Consider the following 14,853-nt stretch of genomic DNA (forward strand, 5'->3'; position numbering starts at 1 on the left):
TAGTGTAAAATGCTGAGGCTTTTTTTGTGTGAAAAAATTCAGCTTTTTTTTTTTTTTTCTTGGATAAATTCAGTTTTGTTTTATAAAGATTAGGTCTGAGGCTAAATAAATGCTTCCCCTTCATCAGATATCAATCAATTTTGGTTTAATCATCTTTTCACATATGAAATGTAGTACAAGGATAACTATTCTTTCCTCAACAATTTCTCGCTAAACTGACATTTGAAATGCTACATATACTTGTCTCACTAAAATCATTATTCTCAACGGAAATAACAGACAAAAACAACATAATACCATTTTCTTTTACTAAGAATATACTCAAATAGCACATAATAACTTCACAGGGCCAAAGAGGAGGGGAAATCCGGTTCATTTCTCTTCGAGCTACGACTTGTTGCCTCCTCCGCCTTACGACTACACTGGGACCTCCGCCTGCACGTCGTTCAAACTCTTCTCTTCATTCGAAAGCTTCACATCATCGTTCAGCTCCTCAAGACTTGTCGGTTTACCCTGTTTCATTCAATTTTTATTTTCAAGAAAACCAACAAATCATTTTTCATTACTAACCTATTTCTTATCAAAGAGTTGTCAATTTTGAGTTGGGATTTTAAGAACAAATATGATTCATGCTATAACTCAAAGATAGCAGTCGAACATGAATGTGCCAATGAGCACTCGGGTCATAGCAGGAACATTATAAACAAAAGGAAGCTGATGGAAATCCACCAATAACAAGAGTAGACGTTAGGACAGGATGGAGCATGAGGCACAAGAATAAAGAGTTGCTGCTTAGTTAATCTAGTATTTGGTTGCTGGGATTTCTTGTAGGACTCGTCAGAAATTAATCAGAATCTACCAACCTTGTTCTTCTCTCGCCATCCTAGTCCGAATGGTCTGGCAAGCAAACTGATCTTTCTTGCCGGCACATCTTGTGAAGGTTCTTGATTGCTTTGCTGCGTTGACCTAAAAAGAAGACATAAATGAGTACGGATGAGGCTAAGGAATTATTGGTTGGGTGCAACGAGAGGGGAACCGAGCAAAAGTAATAGATGTTTAGAATATGCATAAACAACTAAAGAGATTATATTTGTGCTTGAATGAATTGGCATGAAAAATATGATCAAATAATGAGTAACATTAATGTCGTGTGATATGTCAGAGCAAAATTACGTTGCAAGAGAAATTTTGTTACCGAGGGGAAGACAGTGCTTTGGTTTGCCCAGACTGGTACTGCAAGGTAGCTTCCAGCATGGACTCTGCCATAACTGCCCTCTTTTCCATCTCAGCCAATGCGACAGTTGCCTGTTCGTACTTCGCCTGCACGTGCTCCTTGCGTCAGTACAGTAAAAACTCAATAAAACCCAGAAAATTGGAGATAAGTAAGAGAAAAAGAAACATAAATTACTCCGTATTATATTGAAGTGAAAAAAATCAAATATTGCGAGTGCTGATAATGTGGCAAGTTGTCGTGGATGAGAAGCAAATTGAACAAAAGAAAATTGTCACTACTGAAAAGCATAAAAGAAACCTGAAGCACTTGAGCTGCGTATCTCTGGGCAGCAGCGTCTTGCTCAGCATATATGCGAGCATCTTCTGTCACCTTCTGCACTTGTTCGACCCTCATTAAAATCTGTAAACAAAAAACTCAAATGAATTCACAATTCCTGTGGAGAAGAAACCATACCCATCCCAGTGCTGTAGGAAATTATACTGCATTCATCAATAGTCTTACCTGAAGCATGGCATTCTCTTGTTCGTGCTTTTCAACGAGGGCACTCCGCAGCTCAGACAACTCTCGCTGCAACTGTTCAACCTAAAAACCCAAACAGATGCTTAGCCAATAGGTTGAGTAGTTCAAGAAAATTTCAATATAATAAGATTCAGACTAAAAGGAGTAGATTTGAAGTGGAATCAAAGAATCCTGCAATTGGGACTGCTGCCCTAAAAAAATACCACAGCTGACCATATGAGTTAAACATCATTTGAAAGCCATGTTCCTATATAATCTAGTTTCACACCCACGCAATCAATAGCAATTAATTATCTTCTAGGTGCATCTTGACAAAATGATATTTTATAGAGATACCCGTAGTAGCAAAATCATTAAGTCCCCTGTCTAAAGTAACTCTTTCATCTCCTTTCAAATAGATTTAAGATAACAATTGTTCTAAGAATTCAGGTTTGATATACTGAAAGGAGAGCACAATAATGGAGGGAGAAATCATATATATATGATGTATATGTATGTATATTCCCTTAAGTCTTGACAAGCACAGCTGTAAGAAATCAAGAACAAAATAACAGCACTGTGCATCAAGCTTCGTATTTACCCTAGCACTCAATTGTCGACGATTATCCTGCTTAACCATCTCCATCAGTGCTATTTCGAGCTCTTCTGCTCTGTATATAGAAAAGAGAAGCATGAGAAATATTGCGTGTGCACATTTTACTTCTTTTACTGAAGTTAGAAATCCCAGTGAAAAAAAAGACATATCCCGTAAAGTTGGATAATGATATTTAAAGAATTTATGCTTTCATCAAATTTAGTCACGGCTATGGTTAAAAACAAATACGTTCTTTCTAGCTACATATTCACAAATTCAAATGGTAGAGATGCAAGACCTATGAGCACAGTTCTCAGAAAAGACAAATATCCGAGAGGAGAACAGAAGTTTGGTCTCAATGTTGGAAGACACTGTAACCCACGAAAAATAAAAGTGAGCCGTCCAGCTTGGAAGAATGTAAGTAATCCTACAGGGAGCTGGTCTAAAGCGAAGTTCGTGTATCGACAAGGGATCAGGACTTTAAAGGGCTAGAGAGTTGTGATCACCTGAGTTCAGCCGACCGTTTTTCTTCGAGCAGCTTGCATAGCTCAACCTTAAGCCATACCACCTGAATAAAATTATTTCTTAGAAAGTTACGCAAGCTGTTGGATATGAGATGCTATTTACATTTGTATGAATTATACTTTAAGCAACAGGAAACAAGTAAGCAAAGCATAATCTAAGCAAGTAAAAACAACTTTATAAATTTCAAATTTGGAACTATTGAAACAACAAAAACCAAAAGGTGATAAACAAACTAAGCTTTATCCCAACGTGTAGAGTCAGCTATAGGGATCATACGCTATTGTTTTCCATCTGATGTCTAATATGATCCAAATCATAAATTTAAGTCTGTCAAAGTCTCATGCTAGCAGTCGACTACTTATTCCAGTTAAGGCCAGAAATTTCAAGCCGGGGACCAGCTACTTATAGGCAAACAAACACCATTAATATGATCCAAGAACCACCATTAATTACTAGTTATGCAAATAACTCTTAGGAGTTTATTTTGCATTAATGAGATCTACACCTCAAAAATATTCTTAAGTCTGCGCTTTACTCCCTACCCCCTCCCCGACCCTTTTGCTTTGTAGGAGACAATTTTATTTTAAACAAAAACTTGTGTACATCCGTATGTGCGGTGCATCCACTCTAATTAAATCTAATTTGGGTTCATCAATCTCCAATTAGGGGTTTATTAATTCTGAATTAGGACTTATTAATCACGAATGGGATTTAATTAGGGTGGATCCCTATTTACCAGAGGCAAGAATTGAATGGAGAATACTTAGGCTTAAGCCACTCTTCAGTTAAACAAAGCAAGTATAGATTGTTCATTGGGCCAGCATGGCAATCAAGGATGGCGGTTACGAGAAGTCGAGAAGAATGTGCTTATATCAATCATAAGCTAAAAATACAACAAAAGTGAGAAAACACTAAGACGCATCAAAGAAACTTATGGAAAGATAAGATTAAGGAGGGGTTAGGAGTGCATCTATCTTAGGCGAAACAAAAAAGAGCTACCTGCTCCTGAAGATCTTTAGCAGGATCTATCTCCACGTCACCATTCATGCTCGCGTAAAGCTCACCCCCGTCAGCAGGTGAACCACCCAAGTGCGACAAATCATCATTTGTTCCTTCTGGTTTATCAGTTCTTATAATTGTACTTGCATCCTGTTTGAAACTATATAACTTTGACGACAGACACTGAGAATCCCTCCAAACTCTCATCCCCTTTGACCTTTCTTCCAATGCAGCCATAATAGTTGGTCGATGCTTATTTCTTAGTTCTTGTAGTCTTTCCTCGGTAACATTTTGGTAACCCATGCAAGCTGTCAAGACAAGTTGACTGCTATCAAAAGTGGAGCCAGCTAGTGATTGAAGCAGCGTGACTGCATCTCCAGCATCCTTCGTTGTAACTAATGCAGGTCCTGCAGAAAGCTGAAGATAAGTTTGGTTCATAAGCCCAAAAACACGGTCTCGTGATGTACAATATGGATGAGATTCAAAGGGCTGAGATTTTATGTTCATATCAGATAAATAAAACAACATTACGGGCCAGTACCATATAACTCCATCAAAGCAAGTGCAGTTCGGAATAGCATTACACGGTTTCCTTCAAAGAGGATCACATCCCAGACCCTAAGAACTGAAAAGCAGATTGAGTTAATCAGGTTTATCGGTTTAGGATTTGAATAGACAAATAGCTAGAACTAGAGCTAGAGCAAAATGCTTCGAACATTGCAAAACTTTTTCAAGATTCACATTGCTCGCTGAGATAAGAATTCTCACCACTTTCCCATGGAAGCATATTCATATATATTGTGAGGAACCATGGGGCAGTCACCCACACCACCTGCACTCCCAGGTAATCCAGATGGTTTACTGTGGTAAATACAAAGTTAATAACAAGCAGAGAAATTGATGGCCAATAGAAGTCTCGTTTGGAAAGGTCATGTATTAGAAAAGTTATCAAAGAAACCAACCCAATTTGGGAAACTTTTCACGGACCAACTCCTCAAGAACAAGCTGATCAACCTGCAAAGAAATAAGTCAACACAAGAAACCTAATCATCTTATGCCAATTTATCATGCTTCCTTAGACATTCAATAAATGGGAGGAACTCCTCAGTTTATGTGACAAGGAAACTAAGCAATACCTGAGATTCTACCATTTCTTCTGAGTAATAGCCGTCAAAATAATCATCTAGAAGTCCCACTAAGGCCCTGGAATAGGCAATTTATTAGGTTTTGACTAGTAGCATCAAGGACGTCTCAGATAATTCGCTCTCCTATGCATTTTTAGATTGCAGAAATACATTTTTGTGCGGCAAAATTCGATTACAAAACACAACAATTTACATAGTCAACATATACTGTTTCAGAAAGGGGTTTAAATACCACAGAACTGTAACAAGATTTCAACCCACCAAAAGGCGTTTTCCTCTGACATTAAAAGCAATAACAAGCCCGCAAAAAAATTCATTGCCTGCATACAACAGATATAAACATCAACAATGCTATAGATTAAAATGCGTATGCATGTACTTTGGCATTATAAGTTGTCATGTAAATGGCAGAAAAAGAACTCTTCATAATAGCCGCATACCTGGCAGTAACCAACAGAGGGATTATGGCGGGCATAGGCTGTGAGTAAACGCCTTAAAGCATTTCTACCATCCTCATCTAAAGCAGGGTGACCAGGAAAAGTTCGAGGCAAATCCTGTGTGCATAAAGTTGGATTACTAGATGCAATCAAACTTAACGAATAGGTTTTTAGCAGTAGTAAACTGACATAACAACTCAAAAAAAATAATGACCTTTTCGATCTGGCCTCTCCATTTTTCAGATATGATTACATTCTCTATATTCGAGTCATTATTCTTGTCCTCTAATTGACTGCTCTTCGTTTCTGTATTAGTGTCTGAAGCAAGCAGATTTTGATAGTAATTCTCCACCCGTCGTGCTCTTACACCAACAAAGGCTTGCCACATCTGTAATTTTGAGTGAAAACAAATAACTAAAGATTTCAGAGTGTACAACACGAAAGATTAAAATCTAAAAATGTCAGCTTTTTGTTACCTCTCCCCTTAAAGCCATCGGAACCCCCCCTTGAACAAGACATTCAAGTTCTTCCTTCCAAGGAGGTAGAGATTCCGAATGAGCAGCATGGCCAGGAATCTCTTGAATGGAATCCGATTCTGATCTCTCGACATCATAAAACTCTTCCTCAGAGTCTTCTTCACATGCTCCTTTTCCAGGTCTAGTCTCATCAATGGAATGAAGTGGCTTCTTTGCAGCAATATCAGGCTCGCTTCTATTCAAACTCACTTTCTTTTTCACACGAGAGCTCATCAAGTCCTCTATGGCACAAAGAGATGATCTGATCTCGGTCCATGTTTGTACTCTATGAACTTTTCCATCTTTTTCAGATGGCAGAGCTGCATTTGCTTCGTTTGAATTATTTGGCTTAGTCTTGTTGCCATCAGAATCCGCCACATTATTTTGACTATCATCAGCGTTTAAGTCGGCCGATCCATTGTTCAGCCTTACGGTGTCATCAGTTTCAACTGACCCAACAGGCAACTGAGCAGACCCTGATTGTCTTTCCAAAAAGTCCTTCCACCTATCTGACCTCTCCTCCTCTTCTTCCTAAATCAGTAAAATATGAATTAATGCTAACTTCGATTGGTATTATGCTTTGAAGATATTAGGAAAAGAAAAAAATTAAGCTACAAATGAATAAGTTTACAGCGAAGATAGGAAAACCAAACCTTGTAGATATTAGCATATTCCCGATATCTTTGCAAGTGCTGAGGTCTCACTGCAAACCCATAAGCATCCCTGTACATGCAAGTTCCAAAATCAAATGCAGTACTACAAAAACTTATGCAGATTTATCCAGATATCGGGCCTCCATTGCCCTCAACATAATTTATGTTTTGAACAAACAGACATACACTTTTTTCTAGCAGATCCATATTCTATAACATAAAAATGTCATTTCAGATATCATGGATGGAAAAACAACCATGATTATACTATTATCATCTGTAGTACTGTACACAGATATTTAGATTTTTTGGATAAATAACAAAACAAAAAATTTAATATTTTTCATCACCCCATATATACACCTGTGGTCAGCCTCCAAAGACCATGATCTCAATCTAAATTGCAATATTCATCACTATGAAATGGATAAATAACAAAACAACCATGGTTATACCATAGTTTTGGGTCAACAACCATTAGTCCTCCACATGCTCATTTCACATATCTCAAGCACATTAAAAAACAAGACTCCCTTTATTCTTTTTTGCATTCAAAGTTGCAACTAAGCCGATATTAGTACTTTGCTTTTTTAATCTCAGTAAAATCCCTAAATCTGGTAAAAACATCATGATCAATTGCTAAGAAAATGAGGGCAGATTCAAGGCTCCTTCAAATAAAAACCTATTATAGTCAATTTCCCCCAAAAGAAGCAATCATTCAAGTAATCACCAAAATTCCAAATACAACTAACTGTCGGCAGATTAAAGCTACAAAAGAATAAAAAATTCAAAAAACCCCAAGTTTTTACACAACTACTTGGCCTCTCAAAATGCTGCTGAAAAATGTGGACTACAGATTAACACTACTACAGCAACAGAGCAAAACACGACAGCATTGCAAAGAACCTAAAACAGAATCAACTGGAAAATCCAAGCTAAGATAATTATAAAATGAGCAACACATTTACAACAATCAAGCAAGGTAGCACAGAGCTAAAACGCAATACCTCTTGTGCTCAAGAGAAACCACAGGAACAGGGTTCAGCGCCGCCGCCGCCACGCCTTTGGCCTTCATTACCGGTGCCGGAAAAAATAAAGCCGATTTTAACCGCAAAGATCGATGCTTTTCTCGTCAGAAACAAATAGGCGTCGCTATTTTGATGGGTTCGATCTATCTAATCAATAATTGCTGCAACAGAGTATATACCATAACAGATGAAACAGTCAAAACAAAGTAGAAAATGAGTCCTCTCCTGACCAGGACCAGTCTTAACACTCTAACATACTATAAGTTGCTTTGGGGTAGGGGAATTAGTGTGTGTGCTGTGAGAAAGTTCGTGGGGATTAATGATGGCATGATGGGTTCGTGGGGTCCATAATCATCACATGGAAAAGCGCGAGATTACCGTCGCACGAGAATAAAATGGCGATTGCTTTAGCATGAATTTCGCGCGAGAGGTGTGCTAGCAGAAGAGGAAGAGTGAATTTGCAGGGAGAAATGGAATCAGAGATCTCAATTTCAGAATGTTCATTGTTTCAAACTGTAAAATGGAAGCGCCACACTGTTGGTGTGATATAGTCCCCTTTCGCTTCAAATGTTTAAACTTATTAATCTACCCTGCACGATTGTCAGTTTGAATTTCCTTAATTTTTTTAGAAAAAAGTTAAAATATAATTAACACTTGTACTTCCTTTTAAAAAAAATAACATTTGTACTTATACAATGAAATGTGTAAAACAATTTTATATCTAAAATTTATAAACTATTAAAAGCAAAATTTTTAATTTAAAATTAATTTCATAATAGAGTGACAATTTTGTAGTTATAATAAAATTGAAGGTGACAATTTTGTAGTTATAATAAAATTGAAGGTTTATATGTAAATTATATTTATTTCTTTTTTTCTTATCTTCTTGTTTTTTTTCTAAAATTATGAAATTTGACTAATTATAATTTACTCCCTACTTCCACCGATATTGTTTCTACTTTTATAATTTTGGTCTGTCCACAATATCCTTGTCATTTTTATTTATAGTAATATGGTTCATAAACTTCATTTGCAACTAGGGTTGTAAACAAATCGAATAATGTCGACTATCGTAATTTTGTATTCGTATTTGAATACTAATCGAATCGAATCGAATACGAATATCTCGAATATTGAATCGAATACGAATTATTTGATTAGTTTACAATCGCAATGAAAAAACACGACTTGTGGTGGAAGAATGACTTCAATTTTAAATTTTGATTGTATAAATTGTGAAGATTTACTTTTTAAATTGTGAAGAATGACTTTAATACATGTATATTATGATTCTTTGCATTTTTCCTTTTTAAAATTGTCAATTATTATATAATACCATAATTATTTTATTATATTTTTTTATAATATTATAATACAAATATATAATTAAATATTTGGGAATATAAAATTAAATTCATCCAACAAAGTGATATGTTTCTTCATTGTAATTTTACTTTCCAAAAAGCTTGTCAGTTGTCACGGTTCCACAGTGAAGGGGTTACGGAGTATAAAATGAATGTTTTAATTTAATTTATTTATTTTTTACAAAAAATGAATGTTTTATTAGGAATTTAATCTAGGACTATGATTTACAAGGGTAAAATAATAAATTTATAATTATATTTTTTTATTATTTAAAAATAAGAGGCTATAATGAATAAAATGGAGGCTATGAATAGAATTACCCAAAAATCAAGGGCTGCTTAATTAAGTTAATTATAGAGTAATTATCCTTATTATTTATATTCAAGGAAATGTAGTACTTAGTTGGAATGGCTAAAAAAAGAACACACGTGACTTTCAATGAGACGGATGTAGTAATAAACATTAAAAAAATTATTTAAAAATACAAAAAATTATATTCTACGGGAAATAATAAAGCTAATTAAATCTTTTCTAAATTTAAACTAAATTTTTTAAATAAATCAATTTATAGATATATATATATATATATATTATCTAAATATATCTTGTCGAAATAGTACTCCCTTCGTCTTACAAGAACATGAACAATTTGTCATTCCACTCATAAAAATATGAATATTTTCATTTTGTAAATTATCATTTTATTTTTTGTCTCTTCTTTTCACACTTATTCATAAAAAAATCATTATGACCCTATTATACTCCCTCCGTCCAAGTCAAGATGATACATTCTTTTTTGGTACGAAATTTAAGGAGTTGTAGATTAGCGTTTTAAATGTGTAATATAAAAGTGATAAAGTAGAAGAGAGAAGGTAATAAAGTGATAAAATATGAGAGAGAATGTAAGAAAGTGATAAAGTAGGAGAGAGAAGATAATAAATGAGTGATTAATTAGTTGTAATTATGCAATTAAAATTCCTTATTTTTTTCATATTTAGAATGTATCATCTTTATTGGGACGGTCTAAAAATGAATATATAGTATCTTTGTTAGAACGATGAAAGTAATTTTTTCTCAACTAACTCATTATTTTCATAATATTTTTTAAAATAAAATTCATTCTCCACTCACAATAACTCTCAAGTAACATTTCGAAAGACAATTATCATTCTTAATTGTTCAAATTTTTACGTGAGAACGAGTGAGTATTATTTAAAAAAAATAATAGTTCGAGTGCTAAGATGCAAATAAATCTAAAATATCTCAGCACGCTCAAAACGGCAGCCATAATTGCCAAATCTCCTTCTCCACCTGGCCTGCGCTGCTAAAATAAGCATCCTCGCTAACTTGAGCCCCCCGCGCGCATTTTAATCCATACCCACCACCATCATCATGCCAGGCGCCCTCAAACTCACAAATTTCACCATTCTCCACGCCCATAAACCCTACAGATTGCTCGTCAATTTATCCTCTCCCTCCCACGCCGCTGCCGCCGCTGCCACCGTCGATTCAAGGAATATCCCGCGGCTCAGCTATCTCTCCGGCTGGCGGTGCAGGACAACCCCATTCCAGACCCCCGCGCACGTTAGCACAACCCTTAAATTCCAGAATCTCTGCTTCTACGCATCCGATTCCGGGAACGAAGGGAAATACGGCTATTTTGATCGCGGCAGGAGCGATAATTTGGGGACTCCAATGGGCGCCGCTGTTAATGGCAAGGTGGAGACCGCAGCGCGCGACGAATCTGATGTGCCGCCGCCGCGGAGCCACGGCGAGAAACCGCCACGAAAGTCGTCGAAATTGCTCACATTGCCTACGATTCTGACGATCGGCCGCGTCGCCGCCGTCCCGATTCTCGTATACAGTATGTTCTGAATTTTCGCGTGTCCTTTTGTTTTCATGTCTGATGTCTGATTTTCATTGCAAAATGCAAATGTGTCCAAAGATGTAAAGTGTGCAAAATGGATGATGTTGTGCGTTCGGTTTCTGCAGTTGTACCTTGATATGATTTTGCCTTGCGAAGTGTTGCATATTTTTGTTGTATCTGATTTTAAACGTTTGTTTTAAGCACCATAAATGTGTGAAGAGGAGCGCCAGCTCAAATTTGTGCATTCATTATATATGTATTTAGACATGAGAGGTCTGTGCATCTTTTTCTGTTGCATCTATTCCAAATTTGACAATTCCCAGTTCGGCCTATTTATCATTGAGGTAGAGAGCTTTCATGTATATCGACTTGTTGAATATCTCTTTTCAGTAGCCTTCTATGTTGAGAACTGGTTGGATTGTAATCAAATTTGTGGTAAATGTTTTATCATTCGCGGTGACTGCATGAAAAGGAAACTTCCAATTGAAATTGCTCCACTTTTAGAAAGAAAAGAGATTAATGTATTGGTGCTGATGCAGCTGCATCTATTCTAATTTCCACTGTTGGTTTGGCCATTTTTAATTGACATGTTAGTTCTTTTCTCGCTAGCTTTTTATGTCGAAAGCTGGTGGGGGCCATCAGCTACCGTAGGAATTTTTGTTGCAGCTGCCACTACGGATTGGCTTGATGGCTACCTCGCACGAAAGGTGCTGATTTTCAACCTTTAAGTAGATTTTTGAGAAACATCTGATAAGATGTATCTGTATTTTCTTTATTTCTTGAATTACATTGCTACAGTTTTGGTGTAACAGATGAAATTGGGGACTCCATTTGGAGCATTTTTGGATCCAGTGGCTGATAAGGTAACAATGTGCACTCCATGGATTTGCATGAGTATAAATGCTAGAATGAAGCTTTTAGCTAACATGTTTGTCACAAAAGAAGCGAGGCTTTATAAAATGAAGAGCAGAAGAGATGGTAGTGTTGAGGAAAAAGCTTATTTTAGGGTGATATGTGTTGTGATAATCAAGCAAAAACCTTGAGTTGTAGGATACTCTATACATCTATTAACTCCAAAAATGGAACTTCTTATGAAGGGTGAACTGATTCCAAACTTCTTCTTCGCCTTCTTTTTTTTATAGAAAATAAACTTAAAATGTTGTTGTGCAGCTAATGTGAGGGAACCTTATAGAGCTGTCATTTTCAATGTTTGCAGCTCATGGTTGCTACTACCTTGATCTTGTTGTGTACTAAACCCCTTGAAGCTGGTATATTTGGCCATGAACCATGGCTATTGACTGTACCTGCAACTGCCATAATTTGTAGAGAGGTAACATCTCGAATATCTGCTTTTGTTAATTGTTATTTCAACTGATTAACTGAGTTCCTTATACTGTCAATTTCAATTACAATATGCCACAATATAGCGGCTGTACCTTAGAAATAAGATATCTTAAGGTGGGGAATGGCACAGTTACTAAGTGTTGGATGTATTTACACCCCATCCCTCTGGTTATTCTTTATCATCTTTCAAAACCACACTGTTCATTTAGTTAAAGCTTAATGTTGAAGCCAGATCTACCTTCCCTCTGCAACATGCCATCTATTTTGTTAAACTTCTTGTTGGAGATGATTTAGTCCATTTCACAAGGTCACCCAACATGTTATGGAATACTATCTAGAATTGCTGAGTCTTTGTTTTCCTCGCGCTTAAAGAATCTATATCCAGCTTTCGTCCTGGAAAATTTTGTCGATATAATGTCCTAAATTGATTATATTAAAGTAAAAGGCGATAACGGGGAGCATAATGGCTTTCCCATTTTGGATTATGAAACAAAATTATATGAATTCTATCTGGTACTCATTTCTTTTGGAGTATTAAATAATTCTACTACAAGTTAGGAAAATCTGTCATGTAAAAAACATCTATTAGGAAGAAAATAAAATGAAACAGAGGCGAGGAGCAGAGTTAATTGCTTCATTTCATTACTACTTTGATTTTTATAAGCTCCTATCAATTTTAATCTCCTAAACAAGGTTTAGTTTGTCTAGGGATGTTACTTAAAATGTCATTTATTAAATGGTGATTATTATAAATCAGGTTTCAGATAAAAATGGTTTTTATCCAACACTGACAAGAGTTCAACCAATGGAGTCAGATAGACCCATGCAATACCAAATTTGGTCTAGGGCATATCAATAAGGCTCTCTTGTTTGAAGGAAATTTGTACGGTATAAGGATATAATTTTGCCTGCAACTATGAATACTAAGTAGCAGCTAAAATATATTTGTTATTAATAACGTTTAGAAGAGGATTGTAGATGGTTCTTGTAGTGCAAATTGCACGTAATATTGTTGTGGACGCATAAGTTCATGAAAAAATTCTGAGTCCATTTGGGCATCATTAAATTGTATCATATGTTTAGAACTTATTACATAATTTTTCTGGGTTTTATCTTTTCACTCGAAAATGACATTTAAACTAATAATTCCTAAATAGATGATGTTTTGGTCAACCTTTAAAATCACTTGTGAATTATGCGTTACATTGTCTGGCTATATGACTATATCTTTTATCTTTAGTTTGAGAATTAGTCGGAAGCTGAAGCATTCTCTTCTTCCTTGATTGATCTATCTTAATATTACTTAGTCGTTAATTATTCGGTTTATCACATGACCTCATGCATTAACAAGTCTGTCAAAATCATTACCTTTGTAGATAACCATGTCAGCAGTCAGGGAATGGGCTGCATCTCGGGACAAAAAGCTTTTAGAGGTTGGTATCTCAAGCCAAAATAACTTTGAGTTGACAATATATTTAACTTGTTTACTTGATTTTCTAATCTATAAAGCTCTATCTCCTCTCTCAGGCTGTTGCAGTTAATAACTTGGGGAAATGGAAAACTGCCACACAGATGAGTGCATTGACTATCCTTTTGGCTGCCAGAGAAGCAAGGTCTTCTTTTCATCTTTTTCTTTGATGTAAATTTCATATAGATATTCCATACGGCATCTGATACATCTCTCGTTCTCTTCTTTTTCTCTCTGCAGCCTTGTAGAGGACGGAACTCTTGTTACTTCCGGGGTAGTGTTACTCTACATTTCAGCCTGGCTTTCCTTATGGTCGTTGGTTGTTTATATTAAAAAGATATGGAGAGTGCTACTACTGTAGTGTCATTAACCATTCGAGGTTAGTGATTCCTGAAACTGGAGTCATCCTCTGCTATATAGAGATTGAACTACATAGGTATAGATGACTATCGGAGGTTCTTGAGCTTCATTCTACTGGAGATTTCCATTACTCCTGGAATACGAGCTTTACTTATTGGGTGAAAAACTGCTGTGCTCTAGGATATTTTTCCCTTGCTGACCTAAAAACATCGACCAACAATGCGTGCTACTCCGAGCCAGAACCTCTCTGGCAATGATTTCTTGGGAAAAACCTGGTATAGATGCTCGTTTTTTTGGTTGTTATCGTATCGATATTATTCGTAGTTTTGGTAGCTAGTAATTGCACTTGGTCATAGAGGGTCTCATCTGACTTGTATTTCTTGCTTAAATTCAGCAGCTAAATGTCTATTTCGTGTAAACAGTTAGGTGGTGGCTGATTTTTAGAGCAAGGAAGACAAATCTAAGATACTTGTAAGATAAACATATTGCATTTTAGATTTAATGTTGCTGTATTATGAAGTATAAATATTGTGATCTAATGTATATTCTTCTATTTTCAAACTTTAATTGATTTTCTATTTCCACTTATTGAGATCCGTGCTTTCCTTTTCAGTTATCTTGTGGTGAAAATTTTGCTTATTCCAGATTATGTGTATAAATACTAGGGAAAATGCTAACTATTGACCCCAACTGTCAACGGGATATAAATGTCCAAATTATTCACTTTTCAACACGTAATTACAAGTAAACACTCCAAATTATTGCAAAACAAAACAAAAAAGGTTTGAGAATCCAATTTTCAGCCCTAGAATATTTATGT

At 35.9% G+C, this 14,853-nt stretch overlaps 2 protein-coding genes across 4 annotated transcripts; one reads left to right on the top strand and one right to left on the bottom strand.

Moving 5' to 3' along the window:
* Positions 1–128: 128 nt before the first annotated feature.
* On the bottom strand, positions 129–8,224 carry LOC131001938 (uncharacterized). Of its 2 annotated transcripts, XM_057928586.1 has the most exons (19): positions 8,008–8,224; positions 7,609–7,790; positions 6,602–6,671; positions 5,910–6,479; positions 5,648–5,821; positions 5,437–5,550; positions 5,258–5,316; positions 4,988–5,054; positions 4,814–4,865; positions 4,620–4,712; positions 4,393–4,476; positions 3,852–4,258; positions 2,834–2,895; positions 2,334–2,403; positions 1,736–1,816; positions 1,532–1,633; positions 1,196–1,320; positions 864–966; positions 129–513 (listed from the first exon to the last, which is right to left on the bottom strand). In XM_057928586.1, the coding sequence occupies exons 2-19, from the start codon at positions 7,674–7,676 to the stop codon at positions 418–420; spliced, it is 2,397 nt and encodes a 798-aa protein (XP_057784569.1). In that variant the 5' UTR covers positions 7,677–7,790; positions 8,008–8,224; the 3' UTR covers positions 129–417. The 2 variants fall into 2 exon arrangements, with proteins under 2 accessions (XP_057784569.1, XP_057784567.1); XM_057928584.1 differs by having other exon boundaries at positions 7,609–8,191.
* Positions 8,225–10,239: 2,015 nt separating this feature from the next.
* On the top strand, positions 10,240–14,600 carry LOC131001939 (CDP-diacylglycerol--glycerol-3-phosphate 3-phosphatidyltransferase 2-like). 2 transcript variants are annotated; one of them, XM_057928588.1, is made up of 7 exons: positions 10,240–10,858; positions 11,471–11,568; positions 11,674–11,724; positions 12,078–12,191; positions 13,582–13,638; positions 13,733–13,818; positions 13,914–14,600. In XM_057928588.1, the coding sequence occupies exons 1-7, from the start codon at positions 10,387–10,389 to the stop codon at positions 14,032–14,034; spliced, it is 999 nt and encodes a 332-aa protein (XP_057784571.1). In that variant the 5' UTR covers positions 10,240–10,386; the 3' UTR covers positions 14,035–14,600. The 2 variants fall into 2 exon arrangements, with proteins under 2 accessions (XP_057784571.1, XP_057784570.1); XM_057928587.1 differs by having other exon boundaries at positions 10,260–10,858; positions 11,456–11,568.
* The last annotated feature ends 253 nt before the right edge of the window (positions 14,601–14,853 follow it).

This window comes from Salvia miltiorrhiza, chromosome 8, assembly GCF_028751815.1.
Source record: "Salvia miltiorrhiza cultivar Shanhuang (shh) chromosome 8, IMPLAD_Smil_shh, whole genome shotgun sequence".
Lineage (NCBI taxonomy): Eukaryota > Viridiplantae > Streptophyta > Magnoliopsida > Lamiales > Lamiaceae > Salvia > Salvia miltiorrhiza.

Excerpts from the sequence above, each read along its gene's own strand:
- LOC131001938 (XM_057928586.1), bottom strand. The coding sequence starts at position 7,676 with ATGAAGGCCAAAGGCGTGGCGGCGGCGGCGCTGAACCCTGTTCCTGTG. Across the intron at positions 5,055-5,257 it reads TCAGAGGAAAACGCCTTTTG|GGCCTTAGTGGGACTTCTAG; the intron begins GTGGGTTGAAAT and ends TGCCTATTCCAG. Across the intron at positions 2,896-3,851 it reads CTAAAGATCTTCAGGAGCAG|GTGGTATGGCTTAAGGTTGA; the intron begins GTAGCTCTTTTT and ends AATTTTATTCAG.
- LOC131001939 (XM_057928587.1), top strand. The coding sequence starts at position 10,387 with ATGCCAGGCGCCCTCAAACTCACAAATTTCACCATTCTCCACGCCCAT. Across the intron at positions 11,569-11,673 it reads ATGGCTACCTCGCACGAAAG|ATGAAATTGGGGACTCCATT; the intron begins GTGCTGATTTTC and ends TTGGTGTAACAG. Across the intron at positions 13,639-13,732 it reads GGGACAAAAAGCTTTTAGAG|GCTGTTGCAGTTAATAACTT; the intron begins GTTGGTATCTCA and ends CTCCTCTCTCAG.